A 27,410-nucleotide genomic window follows, 5' to 3' on the forward strand; every position below is an offset into this window, starting at 1 on the left:
GTAATTATAATAAAACACTACATGTTCAAATACATGTTTAAAAAAGAATTCATTAATCATTTTTATCAATAAAAGAATAAATGAAGCATTCCTGACTCAAAAATTCTAAAAGGTGAGAAAACAAAATGTGGAATCAAACTAAAATAAGTCACAGGGCAGAATGAAGCTTAAAGCAGTTAATGGGAGAGTTAGCGCCAGCAAGCTTTCTCCGAGTGGGTCCGATGTAAACGCTTTAGATTTGTAGAGTATGCGTTCACCATTGCAACTACTCAGCTCTGTGTTGAAGCACAAACACTGTCACTACAATGAATGTATGTGGCTGTGGTCCAATAAAACTTTATTTACAAAGGAAAATGGTGGCTGGCACCCAAGTATAGTCTCCCAGTCTTCATGGAGTAATCCAGAGAAAATTGATTAAGAGATAACAGAGGTGGATGATTTCTACTGCAGTAGCAATAGAAAACAAAACTTCACAGACCCGGGTCCATCCTTATGGGCCTAGCTTGGTTTTTGGGAGCGCTGGAGACTAGAAATCTGCATGGTCCCTTTGTAAAGAGCAGAGAAAAGGAATCTAGATAAGGGGCAGAGAGCAGCATTAGCAAACGGAAAACTGTTTTCTCTGGGCCTGCAATAGTGTGGAACGTCATTTCAAAAAGACCCTGCTGAAGTAGCAGAGCTACATACAGCCTGTGGAAGCAGCTCTGTGAACTATAAGAGGAAACTCAAGGAAGGGGACATGGGAGTGAGGACACACTGATCTGGACCAGCAGAATTCTGCCAGACTGTATGACAAAGGTCTTTGTGTCTGCACTGATAGGGGTAGCAACTGGATCTGAGCCCAAAGCTGCAGGGACTCTTCCACACCTCTCCAGGAAGCTCAGCAGGTAACACAAAGGTTGAGGGGGGGTGCAGAGCAGCACCCGGATGCCTCCAGGCCAGGCCAGCGGTGTGACCAGCATCAGAGGGAGACTTCATCTTTGCCGCACTGCCTACTGGCCAGGTCACTGTGTAACCCAGTCTACCAAAGGAAGGCCTGGAGGTAAGAACAGGAGAGCCCTGGATAAAAGACCTCTGAGGGCCAGGGATGCAGCTCTCAGACACTAGAAGAATCAGTCCAGCAAAGTGACAGACAGACTGGCCTGCTATGGTACTCTGTACCAGCTCTCTACCGGCCATATTTACTCTTTGTATTCTTTATATTCATGTCAATTCAGGGGCCAGCTCTGTTGCCCTGTCCACTCTTCCCTGTCTGCCCGTTCCTTTTCCATTTGTTTCCACCAAAGAACACAGTCTGGCCAGGTCTGCAGGATCTCTAGCTCAGTTCCCCAAGAGCTGGTTACGTACGTCATTACTGCCTTCCCTTGCAGCCCTTCATCTTCTACACACATCTTCCTATTAACCCAGGACTGACCACAGCTTATCTTGAGATAGTCTTCCTTTCCACTCCTACCCACAGTAACTAACATCCTAGGGCACATGCTGCTCTAAGTGCCCCTTCCTAAAACACGGGCACTTAGAAGTGGTTGTCATTCACTGTTGCTCTACGTGTCTGTGGGCCTACCCTTTGCTAGCACTGGGGCTGCAGACAATTCTAACTGGAAGGAGATAATGGGGGGGGAGCCTGGCCCCTCACTACAGTCTAGCAGAAAAAACAACAACACAGCAGTCCTTCACAACCTAGTCTCTCCTGAGCAGTGCAAATGTCTCCTTGAACAGAATAAGTCTCATCTCAAAGAAATAAGTGAAAATGTATTTTTTTTTAAATTAAATTTAAGCAACCACCTAAATCTAGATGTGCTAGTTCTGATGTGAAAACACAAGTAACATAAAACCCAGAGCAACATAACTCCTCCAAAGTTACTAACTCACAGTGATGACCTCCAGTGAGTGAATTGAATCCCAGACAGACAAACAAACCTACCACAAAAGAACGAGTATAAAATAGTTCAAGAAAATCAAAGAAGACACAAACCTCTGAAAGAATTTTCAGAAGACACAACAGCTGAATGAAATAAGACAGTCTCAATACGTGACATGAGAGAAGAATTTAGTAAAGGGATGAAGGGGTGTGGATTCTGAAACAAAAAACCAAAGTGAAATACAAGAAAATTAAAATAAGTCTTCCCAGTGGAATGGTCAGAGAAGGGGCAGCATATTGAGCTTGGAGACAGAATCAAGGAAGAAGGACAATGGCTACTTCCAAGATACATGAGACACCATGAAAACACCAAATCTAAGATTCTTGGACATAAAGAAAAATTTCATTCTAAAGGCATAGAAAACTTAAAAAAAAAATCAAAGCAGAAACTTCCCAGACTTACGGAGATTCCATCCAGTCCAGGCAGAGAAAGCATTGAGAACACAAACAGCCAAGATCAGAAAAGAACCGCACAATGTCATATTCTATTTAAAATACGAATACACAGAACAAAGTACGTGGAGAAAAACACCAAGTCACATTGAACAGCAAATAATAGGAACTAAAAAATCCAGGAGGGCCTGGATGATAAACACTTTCAACAAAGAAACAAGACACAAAAGTGACATAGAAAATGAAGGAGCCCTCCTGTACACCATAACAAACATGGTGAGGAGGAAATCAGTCAGGAAAACAATCCAATTCACAGTTCTCTCTCTCTCCTCTCTCCTCTCTCCTCTCTCTCTCTCTCTCTCTCTCTCTTTCCTTGGAATGAACCTAATCAAGGGAATGAAAACCTCTGTAATGAAAGTGTTAATACACTTGAGAGAAATTGAAGAACACACTAGCAGATGAAAAAATTTCTCATGTTCATAGATTGGAAGAATCAACATTGTAAAAATGACTGTCTTACAAAAAATAAACAAATAAAAACCTAACACCATTCTTCATAGAAATAGGAGAAAAATCTGAAATTTTATTTGGAAGTGCAAAAGACTTTAGATAGTCAAAGCAATGCTAGAGGTATTAGGTCTGATTTCAAGTTATGTTATAAAATCAGTACAGGGGCTGGAGAGAGAGCTTAATTGGTAAAGCTCTTTCTGTGCAAGAGTAAGGTCCTGAGTTCAATTCCCAGAACCATGTAGAAAAGCTGGGTATGCTTGCAGTTCCAGCCCTGGAGAGGTGGAGACAAGCTGATCTGTGTAGATTGTTGGTTGACCAGCCTAGCCTAATCAATGAAACTCATACTAAGAGATACTATCTCAACGAAACAAAGGCAGGTGGCTTGCAAGGATGACATCTGAGACTGACCACTGGCTTCCACAAACACATCCACATACCCACACACATGAGCAAGCCACCCACGTACATATAAACAAAAGGCCAAACAGCATGGTTCGAGGGCACTGGGACAAGGAATAGAAAAGATGATCCAGATAAGGCTCACATACCCACAGCCATGTGATTTTTGATAAAGATGCCAAAAATATTCACTAGATAAAACCAGCATCATTAATAAATGGTGTTAAGAAAACTAGTTATCTGTATATAGAAGAATGAAACTAGATCCTTATACAAAAACAACTACAAATGGATGAAGCTGGAAAAAAGTGACCCAGACACAAAAAAAACCTATGTTCTCTTGCACATGTGCATCCGAGCTTTAAATATTTAGCTATGTGTGTTTAACATGGACTTGTGGAAATGAGAAAGGGGCAATGTAAGGAGGGAGGAATCTCCTAAAGGAGGGGCAATAGTAGGTAAAATGAAAGTAGAGCGGGAGAACACTGGAAGTGGAAAGTAAGCAGGGAGGGGACTGGAGGTATGGGGAGAGAAGAGGGGGTTAATTATCACAGAGGGTGTATGAACAGCCATATGTAAATCTACTATCCTGTAATCTAACCAAGCAATTTGTATGGAGAGAGGAGGGCTGTCAGAGGTGGGAAATGAGAGTAACTAGAATCCATTTTAAGCATGTATAAATATGTCAAAGAACAAGTTTAATGAAAAAATAGAAAATTTTAAATGGGCTAAAAAACAAAGTTCTATAAAGAACAAATGTTAATCATGAATAAATATTTTTGAAAGTGTTCAACATCCTTAGGTGGCAAGAAGATTCAAGTCAAAACTACTTTGATATTTTACCTCACCAGAGAATAGCTATCATCGTGAAAACAAAATCAAATGCTGGTAGATGTAAGGAATTACTCCTGATGGTGGGAGTGGAGACTGGTGTGACCACTGGAAATCACTGGAGGGGTTTCTTTAAAAATTATAAACAGAACTACCACATGAGACAGATATACCTGGGTATATATCCAAAGTATTTTGTGCCCTACCCTACAGATACATTTTTTAAAATTGCTACTCTGTTCACAGTAGCAAAGGAAGAAAGCATAAATGGCCATCAGCTGATGAATTATGAAAATGTGGGAGACAAACACAATGCAATTTTGTAAACCATAAAGAAAAATTAAACTGCAGAAAAATTGATGCAACTAAAATACATTAAGTGAGGTAACTCTGGCTTATATAAAACAAGCATCCATCCTTATATGCAGATCCTATATTTTAATTTTTATAGAGTGGATTTATGTAGATGTGTGTATAGAAACCAGGAAACTAGAAAGGGACCAAGGAGAAGCGGGGAGAGGCTTTACAAGAACAGAGGGAGATGAGCACATTTCATAGGACAGTAGAAGGGTCAAAACTGGACATAGAGAATGCTTCAGTAGAAGTGGGGAAAAGAAACATGGAGGATGGAAGGGAGGAAAGTCAACCAGAACTAAGTATGTGCAAAGGGCTATAAGAAAACCTACGATTTTGTAGACTAATTAAAGAATAAAAGTTTGGACAAAGGTACCATGTGCAAGTGGATAAACCCAGTCTCAGAAAACAAGTTTATTAACTAAAAACCTCAGCATCAGGGATTAGCTCATAAGGTCCCCAAAACAATAAAGGATATGAAAGCTGATGATTGCCTTCAGCACTAGATAGTAAGACTCTTGCTGAAGACACCGCGATATTTGGCCTTAAGATACAAAGAAATAAACTGAGGAGGGTCCCTCTCAGAAGGACAGCCCTTAAAGCACCAGAAGGGACTATGTAGGCTGGCATGAGACAGCTGTCATCAAGTCTTACTTGGTTGTGGACCAACCACTCTGAGTACAGGTGACAACTAGTATTCAACAGGTCAACCTACCAGATGAATAACTCTCTGATGGGAAGCCCTACTTGGCAAAGACCATGGGGTTATTGGCTCTAGAAACTGGTTGCTTCTGTCTGTAATTTCTCATGTGTCACTACATTTCTTCCCTAAAAACTGCTATGGGTGTTTTTTCACTGCTTGTCTGTTTATCTCATGCATATATTCCATCTATTGGGGGCACTTATAGCTGTGGAATGTCAGGAAGATGGTTTCCACTTAAGCTGTATAATTCTGATGAACAGAAATAATACTAGGATATTTTCATAACTGACATAGGAAAGTAACAGTATTCTCAGTCACAAAGATAGCTAATTTTAGACTTCAGAACAAATTCAAAACAGACTAGCTGCCCCTGCAGAGAATACACAAGGACAAGTTCCCAAGTATCTGTTAAATCAAAGTCAGGCTGATAACACTGAGACGTGGCTCCCTGTACAGGTCCTTTCAGTGGTTGGCTTTCTGCATATATTCCTAGCCTTGGGGTTCAGCCAACTAACTGTTTATTGCTTAAGTCCTGAATTTCAATGTCACTTTCTGTCTGGGAATCCTGACCACTCAGAGTTATGTGCACAGCCAAGTGTTACTCACTGGCCAGTCAGCGCCACCTCCCTAGTCTGAGAGAAACTATGTGACTTATCATGTATTATGAGAATGGGTTGGCCCCTGAAAATGTAACATATAAATGTCCAGAGTTTGGCTATTGATATGTGCATGTGAGTGTGTATGAGTGTGTACTGACAGGGAGATGTAGCTGAGCATACAGAGAGAGCTGAGGAGAGACGTAGTAGAGGAGAGAGCTATGTGAGAGAGCTGTATGAAAGAGATGTGTGCAGAGAGGGCTGTGTGTAGAGGAAAGAGATATAACTGTATATAGAAGTATATGGCTGTGTGGAGAATGTGTGGAAAATGTAACTGTGTGAAAGTAGCTGTAACTATGTCTAGAGATGTATGGCTGTGTAGAAGAGAGATATATGTATGTAAAGAGAGATATGTAGCTGTATGTAAAGAGATGTAACCATGTGGAGACAGAAAGAGAGTTTTCAAGATGAAATAAAACAAAAAGTTACCATCAGAAAGCATGTGTGTTTCTTTATTTTTCCCCTCAGATAGAAGTCTATCCTTCAGATAGATAAGAATTTTTCCTAAGCCCTCGCTACTCTGAGATATTCTTTTTGCTATCCTGGGTAAGTTCCAGGAGCTAGCCTCCTGCGCTGTGTTAACAAATTACATAATCATCTCAGTAGGTTCAGGATAGGTATCTGACAGTTCAACATGAAGGTCCTGAAGAAATTAGGTATAGAAGAAACATATCTAATAGAATGAAGTCTGTATATGTTAAATCTATAGACAAAATTATACTGAACAAAAAATATTGAGGCCATTTCCTCTATAACCTTAGAATGTGACAAGGGTTCTCACTCCCTCTACTCTTAGTCAATATTGAGATTGGAGTCTTGGAAATAGCAGTAATAGAAATAAATAAAAGGGATATAAGAAAACAGACAAATTATCTCTACTTGCAGATTTCATGTTACAAAAATGATACATTGGAATCCACCATAAGACTCTTGGATCTGATAAAATTCTTTCAGCAAAGTGGCAGGATACAAAGCCAACATACAGAAACCAGATGCACGATTGTATCTGAAGTGCTGAATGTGAACTACTTCCTTATATAGTAAACTCTCAATTCAATATATTTTACCTGTTAGAAGGGCCATTTGGTATTTTCTGATGAACAGCATGTCTGTGTGTGGAACCAATGGAAGGAAGATCTGGAAATGTGTTTTCTCCTTCAGGTGTTAAAGCTGGGCCAGCAAAAGCTTCATTTAGCATGTCTCTTCCATCCAGGGGCCCCAGGAGTTCTGTTTTATATACAATGAGTAAGATATGAGAAAAATGCAAATACAGTTTCTGCTAACTAGTTTGTGACTAACAATTCATGTGCCCAGTTCTGGTTTGTCCTTTATTATCTACTGTATAGCACACAGGGGGTCGGGGTGGAGGTGGCAGTTCCTGTCTCTTATGAGTACTTTCATTCTACTTATCTCAGCCGGGGTCACCAACATGATTCTTCTCAAGATCAAGTTTGAAAATTCTTTTATACTTTGCCTATTCATAGTGCTTTTGTCAACACAATTCATCATTTGCTCTTTTCTTAATGTTACTCAATTGCCATGCTGTTTTATCATTTTGGACAATTATAAGGAATTAGTCTAATATATAGTACATAAACTTAAAAGGAAAGTCATTTTTTAGATATTTTATGTGTATGTATATGGGCTTACATGAGTTTATGTGTACCACACACATGAAGGTGCCAGGCATCAGATTCCCTAGAACTGGAGTTATAGGCAGTTATCAGTCCACTGATGTGGGTGCTAAGAACCAAACCCAAGTCCTCTGCAAGAGCAAGGACATACTCTTAACTGTTGAATCATGTCTCCAGGCCTCCCAGACATCTTTAAAAAAAAACCATTTTCTTTAGATAAGTATTATTTTAAAAATTTAAAGTAATTAAAAACTGTGCATGCACACACACACACACGTGTGTGTGTGTGTGTGTGTGTGTGTGTGTGTGTGTGAGAGAGAGAGAGAGAGAGAGAGAGAGAGAGAGAGAGAGAGAGAGAATGTGTGTGCACATGCATGAACAAGTGTGGCAGGCATGTGAAGGGAGGTTGACATGGGAACTGATTCTCTCCTTCCATCAGGCCCCAAGGATCAAATTTAGGTCCTAGACTCAGTGGCAAGCACTTTGTTCTCCATGCTATTTTGCAAGCCCCTATTTTTATATTTTTATTTATTTTTTGTGGTGATGGAAATCAAAACCAGGGTCTTGTGCGTGCTAGGGAAGTGCTCTACCACTGAGCTATACTCATCAGTCTCCAATTAGAATTTTTAAATGCAGAGGAAGAGGTATATTTCCATGTCACAGACATGTAAAGATAAGCAGACAAACCTTCATGCCTTATAGGATGTTGTTTAGCAGGTTGAAACATAGTGAGGCTATAAAAAGTAGGTTAATCATGAGAAACATAAGCCTTGTGAGAAAATATAACATTCCCAGGACCATGGTATTCATGTGGAGGGTGTGTTGTGTTTAACTTTTTAAATTGTGTCAAGAAAGACACATGGCTTAAATTTTACAGTCTTCTAAATGTGCATTCAGCAGTATTAATTATCTCTACCACATCCTTGCATAGCTCATCTGTAGAAGTTTAACACTGTGGGAAACTAACTACATCCATTAGAAATTCATTTTCTTTCTTCTGCAGCCTAATAACTACCATTTTATATTCTTTCAATGAACTTATCAAATTTAGATATCTTATATAGTATTTGTAGTTTTGTGACTGGCTTACTTCACTAAGTGTAAGTTCTTCCACCTCCCATTTTCCCATGTAATATTTTGTGAGAGAATTTCTTCTTTTCAAGGCTGAATAATATTCCATCCACTGGGTCATCTATTTATGCAAACTTGGTTGCTTTTATCACCAAGACTTTAAAGGCAAACTCAGGCATGAGAGTGCTGATATGCCACTTAAAGAGGAAGGCAGAGAAAGGAGATTAATCAGTGTGGCACACTGGAAAGACTACCAGAGGGATCCAGTAACCTCATTCACCTGAGCATAGGCACGAGGCACTGGTTTGCTCAGAGTGAGAATGAGGACAGAGGGCACGGGATGTGTATAATTAAGCAGTTGGGGCCAAGGCACAGTCTGGTTGATCACTGTCTCAATCTTGATGAAGTCCTTACGTGAGTGAGGGGTAAGGTGGCTCTCAGAAGGTTATTCCTACTCCAGGTAGAGCCTCACCATCAGAGAGAATTCTCTCATAGGAGAGGTTCAGTCCTGCAAGGCTTTTTGCTTCCTGAAATACAAGGCGACTTCAGATTGAGGACAAGGACTGGAGACCTTTAGGTCATATTGTGCAGGTGTGTAACTCTGTTCCTTCAGCCTTGAAGCAGAATGAGAGGGCTGGGTATCACCAGTTTCTAGGCAGGTGCTCCCGAGAGAGCATCGTGCCAACATCACGGGATAATCAGGTACAGAGTAGGGGCAGAGATTGTACTCCCATCTTGCTTTCAGTAACCTTGTGGACCCAAATGAGTAGTGACGGCCTTTGCAACAAATTCAGTTTCTGAATGTCTGCTGTGGGGACTGTGAGCAATGTTGCTAGGGGCTAGATGGCACAAACACTTCTTCACGGCCCTGATTTCAGTTCTTTTAGAGGTGTATCAGACAGTGGGACTGGCAGTTCTATGGCAGTCCTTTGTTACTGTTACAACAACTCAGGAAATTAAATTTTCAGTTTATTTTTTAATAATATTGTTTTATACATCAGACAAAAAAAATTAAAGACAATAATAAAGGCAACTGACCAAAATTAAAAAAACAATAAAGCAATCTGTAGAGAACCACAGAGGTTTTCTAGTTAGAACTTACTCAGAGTCCAAGAATCTGAGCTTGCTCTACCCAGCAGGGCTGCATAAGGGGATGGTTTGACCACAGGCATGGTTACCAGTTGTTTGGAAGGTTCTGCACTTGGCTGTGCAGTATGCTTTGATTAGCAAAGGGGAGGTCTTTTGTCCTGCCCATTGGCATTGTTAAAAAAAAGCCCTTCTGAAGAGACAGAAGGGGCCATTGGATTTTGACCTAGGTCCTCCTGAAGCTATCCTGTTTTCTGTCTGTCTCCTCTCTGCTGTCTTTTTATCTAAAAGTTTCTTATCTCTCTCTCCTCTTCATAGGAACCCTGGAAAAGGTGGGAGCTGGCCTCCCACAGATGGCACCTGAACAGGGACTTGGGTACAGAGGATAGATAAGTGAGAGCAGGAAAACCTTGTGGAAGCAGTTGGACATGTCCGGTTTTGTATGAAAAGTTAGGCAGTATTTTATTCTTCAGGAGCAAATATAGAAAAATTAGCCTGCAGCAAGTATCTCTCACTCTGTCTAGGTTTCTCTCTCTCTCTCTCTCTCTCTCTCTCTCTCTCTCTCTCTCTCTCTCTCTCTCTCTCTCTCTCTCTCTCTCGTTAGGGAAAATATAGGGCTTAGGTATAGGAATATTGTGTAGGAAGAAACTTAGGTTAAGAGGAGAATTTCCCTAGTGCCAGACTTGAAAACAGTGTCCAGGAACAAGCAGCCACTGCAGACTTAGCAGTCTGAGAAAGAAAAGCTGATATGGGACAGGGAAATAGTAAGCAGATGTTTGTATATTCACTTGTAGAAAGTTTGAAAACTAGGGAGTTAAGGTAGAACCGCAATAAATACAGAGGTTTTTGGAGTCCATAGAGGAGCTGTGTCCTTGGTTCCCTGACTATGGGACTCTGGAACAGACTCCTGGGGGAGAATCGGAGTCAAAATGCAAAAATATTAATGAGGAATATGGGCTGGAAAAGATTCCTGTGGAAGCTTTTTGCCTGTGGGCATTAATTTGGAACAGTTTAGAGCTAAGCCCTGAGCAGCTGGGGGGAATTTTCCCTGAGGTGGACTCAGGAGAGTCAAAACCCTCCACTCTGCCAGCAGTGCTGCTAGATGAGAACACTTTTACAACATCATTCAACCAGGGTCAGTTCCCTTTTGGCCATGAAGCCAAGTTTAAGGAACAGAAGTCTTAGGATGAGACAAAGGAGGAACTAAAGGGCTTGAAAAACTTAGTAATTTTTCTTTCTCAAAAACTGGAAGCTCTGCGGGTCTCTCCTTCCCAGGTCTCTTTTCCTTCTGTAGGGGTGGGATTAGACTCACCTGGGGGGAGGTCTACCAGAATGGGAAAGCCACCCATAATTGCCCTGGCACAAAGCCTCCTAGATCATGGCCAACCCTTGCTGCTAGTGCTGCACCTCCTCTTCAAGCCAGTATTCAGGAGGAAGCTAGCAGAGGGAAGGAGGTGCAAGGATTTCAAATGTTCACCATAATTGAACAGCCAGACACCCAGGGTAATACAGTGTAAGTGAAACCACAGCTTGTAGTGGCTGGGTTTCCCCTCAGAGCCAGGGCTGCTTAAGAGCCATAGCTTGTATCAGCATGAGGAAGCTTGAGACCCTGGGGTGAGAGGCAGTCGAGAGTGCTCAGGCCTCAGGACTGGGATTGTGAAAGCCTGAACAGAGCTAGCAGCTAAAATCGTGCAGTTTCTGTCTGCTGGTTGAGCAGAGAGCCTTCTGAAGGCAGCTCAGTTACAATGGCAACCACCTTTGCTCTGAGGTAAGGTTCTTGAGAAAGACTGTCATAAAATGCTGCTGTAGCTGGCAGTGAAGTTTTAGCAACGTTTGAATTGTTGCATTCAGGGGAACTGCAGTGAATTTGGGTAAAGGGACCACCCCCAGCTAGTGACCATCTGCCACTGGTTGCACTTCTGCCGGTTCCGGAATGGCTGGCAGGGAAGGGGGACCAGGGGGAGCGGCAGCCTCTTGGCAGCAGCACTCACTGAATCCTGGGGTCAAGGGAGCTGGATACAAAGGCTCTAGAGCTGCTGATGAATTAGGCTCTGATTTCAAACTTTCAGGGGAACTATAAGACTGTTATTAGAACTGACTTCTGAGCTTTTACAAACTTCAGAAATGAAAATATTGAGTTCACCTACAATTTTAACTGTGGTGACTCATGATTCATGTACCTTCTGTCTTGTTGGAAGAAAATGTAAGTAGTTCTGTTAAGAGATCTCTTTTAGAGGTTTGCTAAAGTTTGTAAAATAGTCCTATAGGGAGTTTGCTCTTGAATGTAAGTTTGAAAGAATTGCAAATATGTATAATAATACACATGCTAATTGTAAATATGTATAGTAATACTCATACTAGAATTATGTTAACCTGTTAATATTGATGAACCATGGTTTGGTGAAGCTAAGGGAGTCTTTAAGTTTGATGCAATTGCATCAGGAGTTTATGGATTTATTTGATGCATTTGCATCAAGAGTTTATTGAATTTAAAAAAGGGTTTTGGCACATCTAAGGCTGTTATAGACATCTTAGACCCATTCAAAAAAAAAAAAAAGGATATTCCATCTTGGCCATTCTCTACTCCTTTACTGGGGTGTGTGGCAGCCCTAGGGATTGCTGTTGATATTCCAACTATTTGCAAGCTCTTAGTAGGAATCCGAGTCAGAGCTGAGTTAAGCTCTGTACTTCCACATGACAGAGGCTGTTGATCAGGGATGGGCAACACTCTTCTTGCTATCATCTAACCTAAGACAGAGTATACTTGATGGAAAGTGTATCTCAAGGGTGGGTAAGGTTGACTAGGGAAGAAGAATGACCTAAGGCAGGGAAGTCTATCTCAGGGAGCTGTAGAGACCCACAGAAGTTTCTTAGTGAGATCTTACTCAGGGTCCAAGAATTTGAGCTTGCTTTACCCAGCAGAGCTGCATAAGGGAATGACTTATGGACATGGTTACCAGGTGTTTGGGAGGGTCTGCACTTGGCTGTGTAGTATGCTTTGATATAGCAAGGGGGAGGTGTTTTGCCCCAACCTTTGGTATTGTTTATAAAAGCCCCTTTGAAGAGACAGAAGGGGCCATTGGATTTTGATCCAGGTCCCCCTGAAGCTATCCTGTTTTCTGTCTGTCTCCTCTCTGCTACCTTTCTATCTAAAAGTTTCTTATCCCTCTCTCCTCCTCATAGGAACCCTGGAAAAGGTGGGAGCTGGCCTTCCACGGCAATCTTTAACCTTTTTTTCTTTTCTTTTTAAAAAGACAGGGTCTGGCCAGGTGGTGGTGGTACATGCCTTTAATTGCAGCACTCGGGAGGCAGAGCAAGGCAGACCTCTGTGAGTTCAAGGCCAGCCTGGTCTACAGAGCTAGTCTAGGACAGGCACCAAAACTACACAGAGAAACCCTGTCTTAAGAAAGAAAGAAAAAGAAAGAAAAGAAAGAAAGAAAGAAAGAGAGAGAGAGAGAGTGGGAGGGAGGGAAAGAGGGAGGGAGAGAGAGAAAGAGAGAAAGAGAAAGAGAGAAAGAAAAAAAGAAAGAAAGAAAGAAAGAAAGAAAGAAAGAAAGAAAGAAAGAAAGAAAGAAAGAAAGAAAGAAAGAAGAAAAGAAAGACAGGGTCTGGCTGGCCTGGGCTAGCCAATTTATTATATAGACCAGGCTGGCCCCAAACTCAGAGGTCTGCCTGTCTCTGCCTCCTGGGTTCTAAGAAGAAAGGGTTGCACCAGCATTCCAGGCTCTTTGGTCCTTTTGTATATCTCATGGGAACCAACTACTTATAGCAGAGGTGACCAAGCATGCGTGCGCGCGCGAACACACACACACACACACACATGCACGCACGCACACGCACTCACACACACACACACACTCACACACACACACACACACACACGCACGCACGCACGCACACGCGCACACACACACACGTTACTGGAGTGCTCCAGACAAGACTGTATTGGTAGTAGCTTTCCTTTTTGGCTATTTATTTTTAAAAAGATCCTTTCTCCCCTCAAGATTATAGTGGACATGGTCACAGAGAATGCTCTTAAATATTTGGTCATTTGACACCAGTAGAACTTGCTGATCCCTAACAACATGTGCAGAAATATAAAACATAAATAAAAAAATACAAAAGTAGTATGGGGGATAGGGTCCCAAAGACGAGGTGCTTAGTCTCACTACAACTTGGTATGCCATGTTTTGTCAATATCCATGGGAGGCCTGTCCTTTTCTGAATAGAAATGGAGGAGGAGTGGATGGGGTGAAGGCAGAGGGGAGGTGGGGGGGAGGGACTGGGAAGAGAGGAGGGAGGGAAACCATGGTCAGGATGTAAAAATAAATTAATAAAATAAAAAACTCCCATCAGGATATAAAATAAATAAATAAAATACAAACATAATTTTATTTTTAAAGTACTTGAAAAAAGTCAGGGCCTTGGAAATTTTGGCTCATTTTCTCTCTCCTGCTGCAGATTCCCACTGTGGCTGCAGTGGGGCCATCAACTATCATCTGTGGGGTAGAGGAAGCCCTGGGCCTTTCTGGTTCACAATGAGTGAGCTTGGGCTTTGGGAAGAAAAGTGGAAGGTAAATAGGTCCCAGCAGCCTTGTTTAATCTTAGCTTTTCCTTTCTGTCCATTCATATCATCCACCGTCTGCTTCTTAGTGTCTACATCATCATCCACCACTGTGCTCCTGCTGTGTCACACTGTCAACAGTGAAGCCCAACTCCTTGTTTTCTTCTAGGAGTTTTGTACTTCTGGGTCTTACATTCAAATCTTTCATTATTCTGAGTTACATTTTGTACATGCTATAAGGTGATGGTATATCTTATGGTTTTGCATAAGAATATGGTTTTCTGGATACCACTAACTGCACTTACTGAAAAGACACTGCCTTTTCCGTTAGTGGTCCCAACATCCTTGTTGAAAATTATTTGACCACATACCTGAAAGTTTATGTTTGTGGTCTCCATTCCATTTTGGGTTCTATTGGTCTATATGTTCACTTTTAGTTTAGTATCAGTTTTGATTACTCTACCCTTGAAATCCAGAAGTATAACATAGCTGACATTGTCCTTCAAGTCTCCCTTGACTATTCAGTATCCTTTGTGATTTCATATGAATTTTTAATAGGGGGCCATCAAGATGGCTCAGTAGGTAAGGTTGCTTGCCACTGAGCCTGAAGACCCAAGTCTGGTCCCAGAGCCCACACAATGAGGGAAAAACCTCCGCCAAGTTGTCCTCTGACTTCCACATGTGCACCATGCCACATGCACACAGATGTAAATGAATAAATGCAAACAAAAATTAAGATCCATCTTTGTAGTTCTGCAAAGTCATCATTGCACTTGGATAGGACTTGCACTGACTAGCCATTTGCCTTAGTGGTATTGCTATTGGCCAATATTTGTCTTTAGTTCAAGAATATGAGATGTCTGTTTTTATCTTTTTTGTTCTTGAGACATGTTGGATTTGAACCAATGGACTCGATGGACCTTCCCATTTCAGTCTCCCAACTTTTGGGAAGACACATAGGCTGTCACACCTGTTCTCTACTTTCTTTCAGCAGCATTTTTCAGGGAACACATCTTTCACCTCCCTGGTAAGGTTATTTTCCTCTTTTAGCAACTATTGTGGATATAACTGTTTTCATCATCACCTTTAGATCACTCCCTTTGAGCATGATGACATGTTGATTTGTCTCCTATCACTTTATTGCATTTGCTTATTCTAACAATTTTTTCAATGGAATTTAAAATTTAAGAGTTTTCTTTTTTTATTTTAAAATTTTTTTTCCTTTTATTTTATTTTATAATACCATTCAGTTCTATATATCAGCCACGGATTCCCTTGTTCTCCCCCCTCCTGCTCCCCTCCCCTTCCCCCAGCCCATCCCCCATTCCCACCTCCTCCAGGGCAAAGCCTCCCCAAGGACTGAGATCGACCTGGTAGACTCAGTCCAGGCAGGTCCAGTCTCCTCCTCCCAGACTGAGCCAAGTGTCCCTGCATAAGTCCCAGGTTTCAAACAGCCAGCACATGCAGCGAGCCCAGGACCTGGTACCACGGCCTAGATGCCTCCCAAACAGATCAAGCCAATCAACTGTCTCACCTATTCAGAGGGCCTGATCCAGTTGGGGGCCCCTCAGCCTTTGGTTCATAGTTCATGTGTTTCCATTTGTTTGGCTATTTGTCCCTGTGCTTTATCCAACCTTGGTTTCAACAATTCTTGCTCATATAAACCCTCCTCTTTCATGCTAATTAGACTCCCGGAGCTCCACCTGGGGCCTAGCCGTGGATCTCTGTATCCAGATTCCTCAGTCCTTGACCATGGTAAATGAAGACCACATAAGAAAAGGAAGAAACAAAGTGATAGGCCCACAGAAATCCACAAAGATACCCCCACAATGGCAATGGTTGAGAGACAGCCGAACTGACCTACTCTGGTGATGGGATGGCCAAACACCCTAAGAGTCATGCCAGAAACCCCATCCAAGAGTTTTCTTTATATAATAAGATCATGTAATTAGCAAGCAGGTCATTTACTTGTTTCAGATTTGGATTTTTTTCTTTTACATCTTTTTGGCATAGTTAACCTGGTTAGGGAATTCTAGTACCTCACTAAATATAAACGTAAAGTACAGACATCTTGGTTTTTCCTTTGTCCTATAGAAACAGCTTTCAGTGCTTCAAAATTGTACTTATTTACTGTATTGTAGATGTGTATGTACCACTGTGCATATATGAAGGTCAGTCTTTCCACCATGTGGGCTCTGGGGACAACTGTCAGGTTGACAGACTTGCTGACACAGCCTTTACTTGTTGAGCCATTGTGCCAGCTCAGGCTGTCAGTCTTACATCACTCAGTTTGCTTTAAGCTGTAAGTCTGTCATATGTAGCCATTCTTATATTAAGGTATTTTCCCTTTACTCTGCTTTGTTGAGTGTTTTCTATCATGGAAAGGGGTTGAATTTTGCACATGCCATGCTAGTATTGAGAAGATCCTTAGCTTCTGTCCCTCACTCTGTTAATGTGACAGAGTTCCCTGACTCTCATTTGTTGAACCATTCTAGCTTTCCAGACAGAAGTCCTGATTGATCACTATGTTGCTTTGTCGAATTAGGGTTGCTATCATTTTGTTAAGGACTTTTCCATCAGTACTAATCAGATACATTGGTCAACAGTTTTCTTTTCCTTGTATGACTTTGGCATTAGAACAACACTTCCTTTTAAAAATGGTTCTGGGAAGGTCTCCCCAATTTTTGGAAAGACTTGAAGAGGATGTTTGGAATTTCTCTTTAAATGTTCAGTAGAATTTTCCAGTGATGTCAACAAGTCTTGGGCTTTTCTTTGTTTGGAGGTTTTGGTTACTAATTCAGTTCACTTACTAATTGTACACCAGTTCTATTTAAGATCCAGTTTTAGTAGCTCAGCATGCACTGATGTAATGCTGGATAAGCACCTTCATCTGATGTACTGGGTAGGATTCCCTGGAGGCATTTCTGATTCTTAGCAGAGCTGTTTTTTGTTGTTGTTGTTGTGGTGGTGGTTGTTGTAGTGGTGGTCTGTCAATTTTGTTGTTCATTTTTTTGAAAGTTGCATCTTAAGTGTCATTAACTTTTTTTTGTTATTTTCTATTTTGTATTTTTTTTTCTCTGTTTTAATCTTATTTCCTTCTGGGTCTTTTGGTTTAATTTGTTCTTTTAGTGGTTTCCTCAGATATAAAGTTAGGCTATTTATTTGAGATTTTCTTTTTTTTTGTATAATGTATATCATAAATTCATGTATTTCCCTTGCCTCAAGAAGTTTTAGAATTTTCTTTGTGATTCCCTTTTTGGCCCATTATATGTGTATTGCTTTATTTTCAAATATGAGTTTTCCAGTTTTACTCCTGCTACCATTTTTTGGTTTAATTGCACTGTGATCAGAAGGTACTTTATAAATATTTTATTGAAAGACTTACTTAGGGACTGGAGATATGTCAGCAGCAGAGCATTTGCCCTACTATGCCTGTAACCCTGGTTTTGATACTCAGCACAACAAAGTTAAAAAAAAAAAAAGATGGCTTATTTTATGGCCTTAATTTGGTTAGTCTTGGAGAATGTTCCAGGGGCATTTGACAAGACTGTGTATTCTAGTTATATGAATAGTCAGTATATATCTGTTAAGTCTATGTTGTGGCATTATTGAATTCTCTATCCACTATTAAAAACATAAAAGAAACTGTGAGTTATTCAGAATTTTGTTTTTGTCTTTTTTTCCCTAGGACAAATACGTAAGCTTATAGTTCATACACGAAATTCAGTTTATAGATGTTTGCTCTATAGTACTTAAAAGTTATTTTCAGTTTTTTACCAACAATGGAAATTGGTATTTTTTTCTTTAAATTTTCAAATTATTAGAAAGATGATAGTTCTTAGATGTGAAAAGTAAATGAAATTCAAATTTCAGTATCTAAATGAAGTCTTATTGGGGCACAGCCACCCTTGTTTATAATATAAAATGTCAACAGTGTTAACTTAAGTAGTTTAAACTGTGTCTATGTGACCTATAAAACCTAACACACTTTCTGATTCTTGATGAAGTCCTTTTGTCTTTTGTACTGTTTTTATTCTCTCCTATCTTACACATGCTCCCAGGATAGAAAGACCACAGTGAAAAATTCAGGAGACTACTATATGATCCCTGCTCTTATCAGCCATTTTAGATAAGTCACTCATCTCTCAGCTGCCTTTTCCTCTCTGTTCACCAGAAGTGCTAAGCTGGCCTCGAGTAGTGGCACACATCTGGCACATCAGCACTGGGAGGCAGAGGCAGAAGGATCCAGAGTTCAAGGCCAGCTTGGGCTGCATAGAAGACTCATTCTCCAAGACAGTTCCTGAAATGTTGGGTATGAAGTGTGTGCTTTCAACAACTGTTTGACTCAAGAGAACCCAATGCGGGTGTATATTTGTCCCTGACCTGATCTTATACACCATTCTTAAATCTTTCTATTCTGTTGGCTCTGTGCCTTCAAAGGAGATACCTTCCCAGTCCCCAGTCTCCAGAGGATTTTCAGGGTAAAACACATTTCAAGGTGTGTAATCACAAGGAAGAATGAAAATCTTTTACAGCATTGTCTGTTAAACCGACAGCTCTACCTAACAGAAGCCATTAAAGTATTTACAAAGTAGCAGCTGCTCTTGTTAGAAATATAGCTTCAGGGGAATAAAAATAAACAAGCTGATAAGTGCAAGATAAGCCATGACTAGTTCTGTGTATACACTGCACAGTATTTAGAAAATTCTGATGTTTACAGAGCAATCATACTGTAAATTCTCAAGTTAAAAGGACACAGACCCAGTAAGAGCTGAACTGTTCACAAGAATTTTTCATGGTGATCTTTTAAACAATTTAGGAAATCCCTAAACATAATCTTTTAAGAAGTGTTAGCCTTTTGGTATGTGTTATTTTGTACTTAAAAGATAGTTGTAAGTGAATGAAGAAATCAGTTGAGTCCTGTGCTATCCTAAAACTTCAGCCAGGACTCTTAGGAAAATGAAATACAAGTCATTTTATACCTTAACCTACTGATTTAATATTTTATATATGTGGCAAAGATTTGTATTTTCTAAAACTTTTATAGGATTCAATGTTGGTCACTGAAAATGAAGATGGCAGTGGTATTTACCTTTACCATTCAACATCATAAAGAGAGAAAACTCCTGACAGTTACATAGAAAATAGGTACTTGTTAAGTCCTGGAATAATACGAGCTTGCCCACTTTATTGAATAACTTTACTTATTGGTAAGAACATTATACTGAAAGAAAAATCTTCTGGTAGTTATTTTTAAGTATTATATAGTAAGAGCTTGGAAAAAAACCTACACAATTTCATTAATGGATTTTCGTGGAAAGGCTAGAATTATCTCAAACCTTTAAAAGTATTTTGGCATTATGATTACTCTTCTCATCCTCACATTAGTTTCTTTACTGTTGCTGTGATTAAATATCTGATGGCAGCGACTTAAGGAAGGCAGGCTTTGCTCTGGCTCACACATCAAGGTCCCATCCATCCATCATGGCAGGGGCCAAGGGGGCAGGAGCTTGAAGCAGCTGCTCATATGACATCACAGTCTGGGACCCAAGAGCAATGAATGCTAATGCTCAGCTAGCCTTCTCCCTGTAAAACCTAGGGGCAGTGATGACCACTTTCAGGGTGTGCCTTCCCACCTTACCTCACCTAGTCAAGATACTCCCCCACAGGCACCGCCAGAAGCTGACCAACTCCAGAGGATACCTCACAGTCTCAGAAGCAACTCCAGATCTGTCGAGATCTGTATGAATCAGTATCGACCATCACAAACCCTCTCACCGTATTCTGATCCCGGGGGTTTCACTATGCTTCCCAGGCATTGTTTATAGATGTGTACCACTGAGCCCACCTATTTTTAATACTTCTCAAATATAGTATTTTCCATGCTATTGACAAAGAAGATATATTTAGAACTGGGAAAAGTCAGACTAAGGTTGATGATGGTGATGAAGGAAAGATGAGGATGCTCAGAGAGTAAGAAAGAGGAAAAGGAAAGTATGGTGCCTTCCTGAGAGGTACACATGGCAACTATTTCTTAGGGTAACCTTGTAATGTGTAGTGCTGGCCTCAGCTACTTCACAGTGGTCTACATGAAAGCCACATCCTCCAGTACAAAAATGACATCATATATTCAACTTTGTTTACTTATTTTTAACAAACTATGCATATTTCTTTGGGGGAGAGTTTTAAAAAAAAATTGAGGCAGTATGTAGCCAAGGACAACTATAAACTGATTCTTCTGCTTCAATCTCCCCAGAGTTTTGATTCATAGGCATGTACCACCATGCCTTCTGTGTTATAACAGTTTTTAATGAGCAAAAGTTTGTCTTTAACATTGAGTTTCCCCCACCACCTCAGATACTTGATAAGTTGATAGGCCTAAATGGAAAGGAAGTAAATAATCACTAACTCTTCGAGCAGATAAATATATTAATATCTAAGTCTGTCTATCTGCCTGTCTGTTTTTAATAGACAGTGACCTACTACATAGCTCAGGTTGGACTTGAACTCACAATCCTCCTACCCATCTCTCAAGTGCCAGGATTACAGACATGTACTACCATGCCTGGATTGAGATTAAAGTACTTTATATGAATTTTATTTTCTGTTTTCATGGCTATGTTTTAATTGATGTTATATTTTGGTTTCATATGCCAAAGGAAGGAGGGTAGGATAGGAGGGAGGAGGAGGGAGGGAGGAAGGGAGGAAGGGAGGGAGGGAGGGAGGCAGGGAGGCAGGCAAAAAGGCAAGCAGCAACAAGTGTTTGGGGAGTCTATTCCAGAGTAACCACGTGGGAAAAGAAATTTAATAAGCAAAATCAGATGTCATTTCTTATTGTTTGTTCTGGTCAGAAAATATAATGGAAATCCAGAGTTGCTAAATCTATTTATTGATTTCCAATGGTGTCTCAGGGGGAATCACTTGGGAGGCAGAGGCAGGTGGACTTCTGTGAGTTTGAGGCCAGGCTAGTACAGTGAGTTCCAGGAGAGAGAGGACTACACAAACAGATCTTGTCTCCAAAACAAAACAATAAACAAAATAGTGGTGAGGTACTAGTTCTCACTGTTCCATTTCTATATTTATATAAAATATATGGCAATTTTATAAGTAGAAAATGAAAGGGCCAGGAATATAAAGATGAAGATTTGTTTCAATGACTTAATAATAGTCTATTAAGTTCAAGATTTTCTTTTTCTGGGGACTGAACCCAGAGCCTTGAACATGCGAGGCACTGAGCTGCCTATCCAACCATTCGAGGATTTTTTTAAGGCTCTTATTGTTGAGGTACTATCAACAGAAACTTCATTTAGGGAATCTGCATAACTCAAGAGTTTTACCTCTTCACCTAAGTACACTGTACTTAGTCATGCAATATGATAATCACTGGTGTGGTGATATGTTGTGTACCCCAGTAAAGCTTACCTGGGGATCAGAGGACAGAGCCAGCCACTAAATTAGACGTAGAGGTCAGGCAGTAGTGGCACACACCCTTAATCCTATCACTCGGGAGACGGATCTCTGTGAGTACAAGGCCACACGGGGCTACATGACAGAAACAGAACCAGGCAGTGGTGACACACATCTTTAATCCCAGAAAGTAATATGGCAGGACACATATATAAGGTGTAAGTTATATAAGGCATATATAAGGCATAAGGAAATAAGAACTCACTCTCTTTAGACAGGATTTCATAGAGGTAAGAACTTGTGACCAGCTTGCTCTGCTTCTCTGATCTTTCAGCTTTCACCCCAATATCTGGCTCCAGGTTTTCTATTAATAATACCATTTAGCAATTTGTGTTATATATGGCACCCAACGTCGGGCATGAACCCATGACCCTGAGATTAAGAGTCTCATGTTCTAGCAACTTTCTATTAATAAGACTGTTTAGCAATTCATGTTACACACTGGTAACCTAGTGAGGGCAATTCTACGTTCTGCTTGTGATTTCAAAGCAGGCCATTCAACTTCTCAGATAGTTGATGGCAGTGTTAAGAAATGACATTTTATTATTGACTACCAATATTTTTAAAAGGGCATTTATTTGACTATTCATAAAAATAAAATATTCACGCTCTGATTTGCAAAGTCTCTACCTTGAAATTTACCCTGTAAAAAAACATTAATATGATGGGTATGATGGTTTAAATAAAAATGGCCCCCATAGGCCCATGGGGAGTGGGTGGTACTCTTAAGGGGTATAGCCTAGCTGGAAGAAGTGTGGCTCAGTCTCTTCCTGATAACTGTGGCTTAGGCTGTAGAACTCCCAGCTACCTCTCCAGCACCATGTCTGCCTGCATGCCATAATGTCCCACCACGATGACATTGGACTAAACCTCTGTACTGTATGTCAGCCACAATTAGATGTTTTCCTTTATAAGAGCTGCTGTGGTCATGGTGTCTCTTCACAGCAATGAAACCCTAACTAAGACAATGGGGGAAAGGTATTTATGCAGATTTGTGAATACACACACACAAACATACTCATCTTTATAATTCCATATTTGAAACTCAGAGAATGACAGCATCTAGCTGCCTGTCATCTGCTTTCAAGTTAGCACTTTATGCCCAGTCTTGCTTCTGCTCAGCCAACTTGCGCTACATCCTGAAATATCTGGATTATTGGGGACTAAAACAGATCATTACTTGAAATACTTTAAAGTTAAAAAAAAAAAAACAAACTTAGGGCTTCAGAAATGAGGTTTCCTCTCCTTTGCTAGCTGTCACCAGAGATGTTTTTTGCTCCCCAATCAGCTGTATTCCTTTTCACACTTTTAACGTGGACATCCTCAGCAACAGCAGGTCAAGTTTCTCTCAACTCCTTTTCTATTGCATTGTCTATACATAGCCATGTCTGACTCTGGATCAATGGTTATTTTAGGTCCATTTTGATACTGTAGATAATTTCTTGTATCTTAAATTTGAAAGGTCTACTATGCTATGTAACTACATATTCACAGGTTCCAGAGATGAGGGTATAACCACATGGTGGAATTTGTCTCCTATTCTCTTTCAGAAAAGTTCCCTCCATTCCAAGGTTCTAGCAGACTTCACCCAATTTTCTTTCTGTGCATATACTGTAAGTTTTCAAGTGTATGTCTTCATTGTAACCTGCAGCTTTTAACATAATTGGGTTTCTTTGTCTCTCTCATTGATCTGAAACCGGCTTACCAGGTATCAAATCTAGATCTTCTCATCTGTCTGAAACAGTTTCTTTTTTATTTTTAACATTTCTGAATCAATATCTTGTCCTTTCTCTATGTATTTCCCCGTAGCTATCTGTCTACCTGCATGCCTTATATTCAATACACTCTTGGATTTTGCTTTGTCCCTCATTCCTTCCTTCCTTCCTTCCTTCATTCCTTCCTTCCTTCCTTCCTTTATTTATTTATTTATTTATTTATCTTTTTTCGAGACAGGGTTTCTCAGTGTAGCTTTGCGCCTTTCCTGAAACTCACTTTGTAGTCCAGGCTAGCCTCAAACTCACAGAGATCTGCCTGCCTCTGCCTCCCAAGTGCTGGGATTAAAGGCATATGCGCCACCACTGCCCAGCCTGTCACTTTTTATTTTTATGAATAAGATTAGCCATTTATTTTACTTTGTGAGTGGGTGAAAGTATGTGTGCATGCAGATTTATGCACTGATGTGTAGAGGAAAGAGGTCAGTATCAGGTGTCTTCCTCAATTGCTTTTCTACCTTATTTATTTACTCAGACTGTATTTCTCAGAATGTGGAGCTCATCCAGTCAGCTAGATAGACTAGCCAGCAAGCCCCAAGGACTTTCCTCCTCTGCTCTCTACCCTTCAGCACTGGCCACAGGTCTGTACCACCATGCCTGGATTGTATGTGATGCCGAGTGTCCAAACCCATGTCCTCACGCTTGTATGGCAAACACTTTACTGGCGGTGCCACCTCTGAGCCCAAGGTCATGACTTTATTGAAATGATCACTGTTATTTTGCCTCACTTTTCATATTGTTCTATTGTATAGCCTTTTAGCATCCATGGATGGTTTGCTACAGGACTCTCATGGATCCCAAATCTGAAGAAACCAAGTTCCTTATATAAAATGCCATGGTATTTGCATATGACATATACATTTTCCCCCATACCTTCTAAAACCTTCAGAATAAATGGTGTAAATAATTAATTCTATATTGTTTAGAAAGCAATAGTTTAAAAGAAACATATATTTTCTGCATAAATACAGCTTTCCCCAAATATATTCCTTCAAATAACACCCATCAATAGCTACCCTTATATATGCATGTATGTCATGTGGCTGTACACATCTGTAATACTTCAGAAAGTCTGTGGCCTTTTTCTCCTAGTTCACATTTACGTCCACTCCTTCCTATAATACCTTAGACACTTGTCATTGCTACGACTGCACTGCGTGTTGGTTTTTGATTGTGGTCAGTGTGGGAACTAGGCAGCAACTATCTTCAGCTCTACTGTCCTTTTTGTCAGCGTTAGATTTTGAGTAATAATAGAGTTTTACACGCCAGCTAGCACCTGTAAGACAAGCAGTGTTCTTTTAGTTTTGTCTTGTCATTTTAATAGTCTTCCTATGTTGTATCTGTCATTGTACCTGTTAAGTGAAACACATCCCCAGGGCTCTTTCGTTCTGCAAAACTAACTCTACTCAGGAAACATTCATTTTCTCTCTGTCCTCCCTGTAAGTTTTTATTTCTGTTCTATGATTTTGGTTACTTAAACAATTTTATGGATAAAACCATGCAGTATTTTTGACACTAGCTTCATTTATTTAAATTTTATTAATGTATATATTATAAAGTAAAGGCTTCATACTTGTATTTTAGGCAAGTATAAACACCGACCATCTCCACCCTCACTGCACTCTTGCTTACCCTCTCAGCATTCCTCTTCCATAACATTCTTTCTAATTTCTTTAATGTTTTAAACCTGTATATGAGAGAAAATAGGCAACAATTGCTTCTCTGAGTCTGAATTATTTTGCTTATGGTGATGATCTTTCCAACCATTTCCCTATAAATGATATGACTTTCAATAACTATATTTATTACATTCAGCACAAACTTTAACTCCTGTTGCATAAACTAAATTTAAAAAGTTTAAAGGGGCTAGGGAAGTGCTTGGTGGTCAAGCATGAGCACTTAAGTTCAGTCCCCAGGACACAGGCACAGCAGGATGTGTCCATAATTCTGTCCCTGGGAGGCAAAGTGTTCCTGGAATTCACTGGTCGGCCAGCCTAGCCATTCAGCAAGTTCTAGGTTCAGTGAGAGATCATCTCAAAATAAAGTGGAGAAGACACTGAGGAAGACACCAGCCTTGACCTATGCCCCTCCCCCACACCAACAACAAAACTATACCCAGGGTAAGGCTCACAAGTGCACAGTTCTACAACTCAGAACTGCAGATGTATGTTCCACAACAGCAGAAACTCTAGTCCTCGAGTGGGGATCAGAGCAGACCAGGGGGAGGCACACAGGAACACGGACTACAGGGCAGGAAAGAGAGGCCACGGAAGCGGACATCAGGCCAGAGCTGATCCAGTACAGTGTGTCAAGGAGCAGAGAGGTACACCAGATGAGATAAAGGTGGGGACCAGGCAGGGGTGTGTTGTGAAATAATCTTTTTGTACACTGTGAAGATGTGTCACTATGATTGGTTTAATAACCTGAATGGCCAATAGCCAGACAGGATTTACAGACAGCAAGGATGCTGAGAAGAAGGCAGAGATGCCAGGAGACCAAAAGCAAGCAGGATGGGTACTACTGAGATGAGGTAATAAAGCCACGAGGCAGGAAGTAAATTAATAGAAATGAGTTAAGTTACAAGAGCTGGTTAGAAACAAGCCTAAGCCTTCGGCTGAGCTTTCATAATTAGTACTAAGTCTCCTTGTTGTTCTCCCTGTTGTTTTTTGTGAGCAGGTGGCCCAAAGGGAAGGCCAATTACTAATGGTCCCCAATGTCCAGCCATGTATTTCTACGTAAGACCTGAAAAAACTTTAAAAAAAAAAAAAAGGGTTCTAAACAAACAAAAACAGAGCAAAACATGGCTTCCTAGTCCCACAGTCCCTCATGCAGGCCGCAGTACAGAGATGTGCCCCCTGGCCATTGCCTGCAGACTTGAGCCACCAGCACACCATGAGCTAAGCTGTGCAGAGGTTTAATGTTTTGTTCATGCAGAGAGAAAAGGTTACAGATACGCAGCAAAGCAGGTTTGTATTTGGAGGTTTTCCTGTGTCCCGGCCAGCTGGCAGTGAGGACAAATGTCTCCTATTCATGTCCCCCAAGTAAACACACAGAGGCTTATATTAATTAAAACTGGTTGGCCATTAGCTCAGGCTTATTACTGACTAGCTCTTACACTTAAATTAACCCATAATTCTTATTTATGTTTAGCCATGTGGCTTGGTACCATTTCTCAGTCCTGTCTTGTCATCTTGCTTCCTCTGTGTCTGGCCGGTGACTCCTGATTCTCCCTTCCTCTTCCCAGCCTTCTTCTCATTTGCTTGCCCTGCCTATGCTTCCTGCCTGGCTACTGGCCAATCAGCATTTTATTAAACCAGTGTACAAGAGCATTATCTCACAGCATTTCCCAATTTCTGTCTAATCAAAAAGGAAGGTTTTAACTTTAACATAGTAAAATTAATAATACAACAGTTATCAAGAAAGAATTACAGTTACAATATCTAGTCTATTTGTATTTTGCAAAATTTAATAAAATACTCTATCATCTATCTTATATTTGTGAGTCTAAGGTTTTATATCTAACTTATCTTTTATCATAACCAAGGAAAATTATAATGGTAACTATCTAGTCTTCAACTACATCAAAGACCTCAGAAGGATATAATATTACCTAAGTAAACAGGACATGCATTGTAAGCAACTTTCAAAAACCTAGAATGACAGCGACAGCTGGCTCCCTGGACAGTCACCCAAAGTTCCTCTATAACACTGGGGCGTCTGTCTTCAGCCTATAGGCCTGGAGTCTCTCAGTTGTGTAGCATGAATCTTAAAAGTTCTTATTAATAAAAACAAACCTGGAGCCAGGTATTGGGGTGAACACTGGAAGATCAGAGAAGCAGAACAAGCCACAGCTCCCTCGCCTCACAAATTCCTAAGCTGATCCTGTTTCCTCAAACCGAAAGTCTCTGTGTCCTCATCCAAATGGATCTCGGCTGAACTGCTACTCAAAAGCCTAAATTCTTTTTTTTTTTTTTGTTACATTACTGCATGCAGAATAGGTATTTTCTTTTTCTTTTTTTTTTATTTAAGTAAATTTATTTTACAACCTCATT

The 27,410-nt window shown here is 40.5% G+C and overlaps 1 protein-coding gene across 7 annotated transcripts in view; it reads right to left on the minus strand.

Moving 5' to 3' along the window:
- LOC114697940 (WD repeat containing planar cell polarity effector) overlaps positions 1-27,410 on the minus strand; it is a 302,933-nt gene that overhangs the window by 24,454 nt on the left and 251,069 nt on the right. For 4 of the 7 annotated variants that reach the window (XM_028876333.2, XM_028876330.2, XM_028876331.2 and 1 more), the window contains one exon: positions 6,832-6,991. The exons of 2 other annotated variants lie outside the window; for them this stretch is intronic. In XM_028876333.2, coding sequence (XP_028732166.1) covers positions 6,832-6,991 — 160 coding nt within the window. Of the gene's footprint in view, positions 1-6,831; positions 6,992-27,410 lie in introns of those variants that run through there. One more of the 7 variants, XM_037208956.1, reaches the window with a different exon arrangement.

This window comes from Peromyscus leucopus, chromosome 10 (genome assembly GCF_004664715.2).
Source record: "Peromyscus leucopus breed LL Stock chromosome 10, UCI_PerLeu_2.1, whole genome shotgun sequence".
NCBI classification, from domain to species: domain Eukaryota; kingdom Metazoa; phylum Chordata; class Mammalia; order Rodentia; family Cricetidae; genus Peromyscus; species Peromyscus leucopus.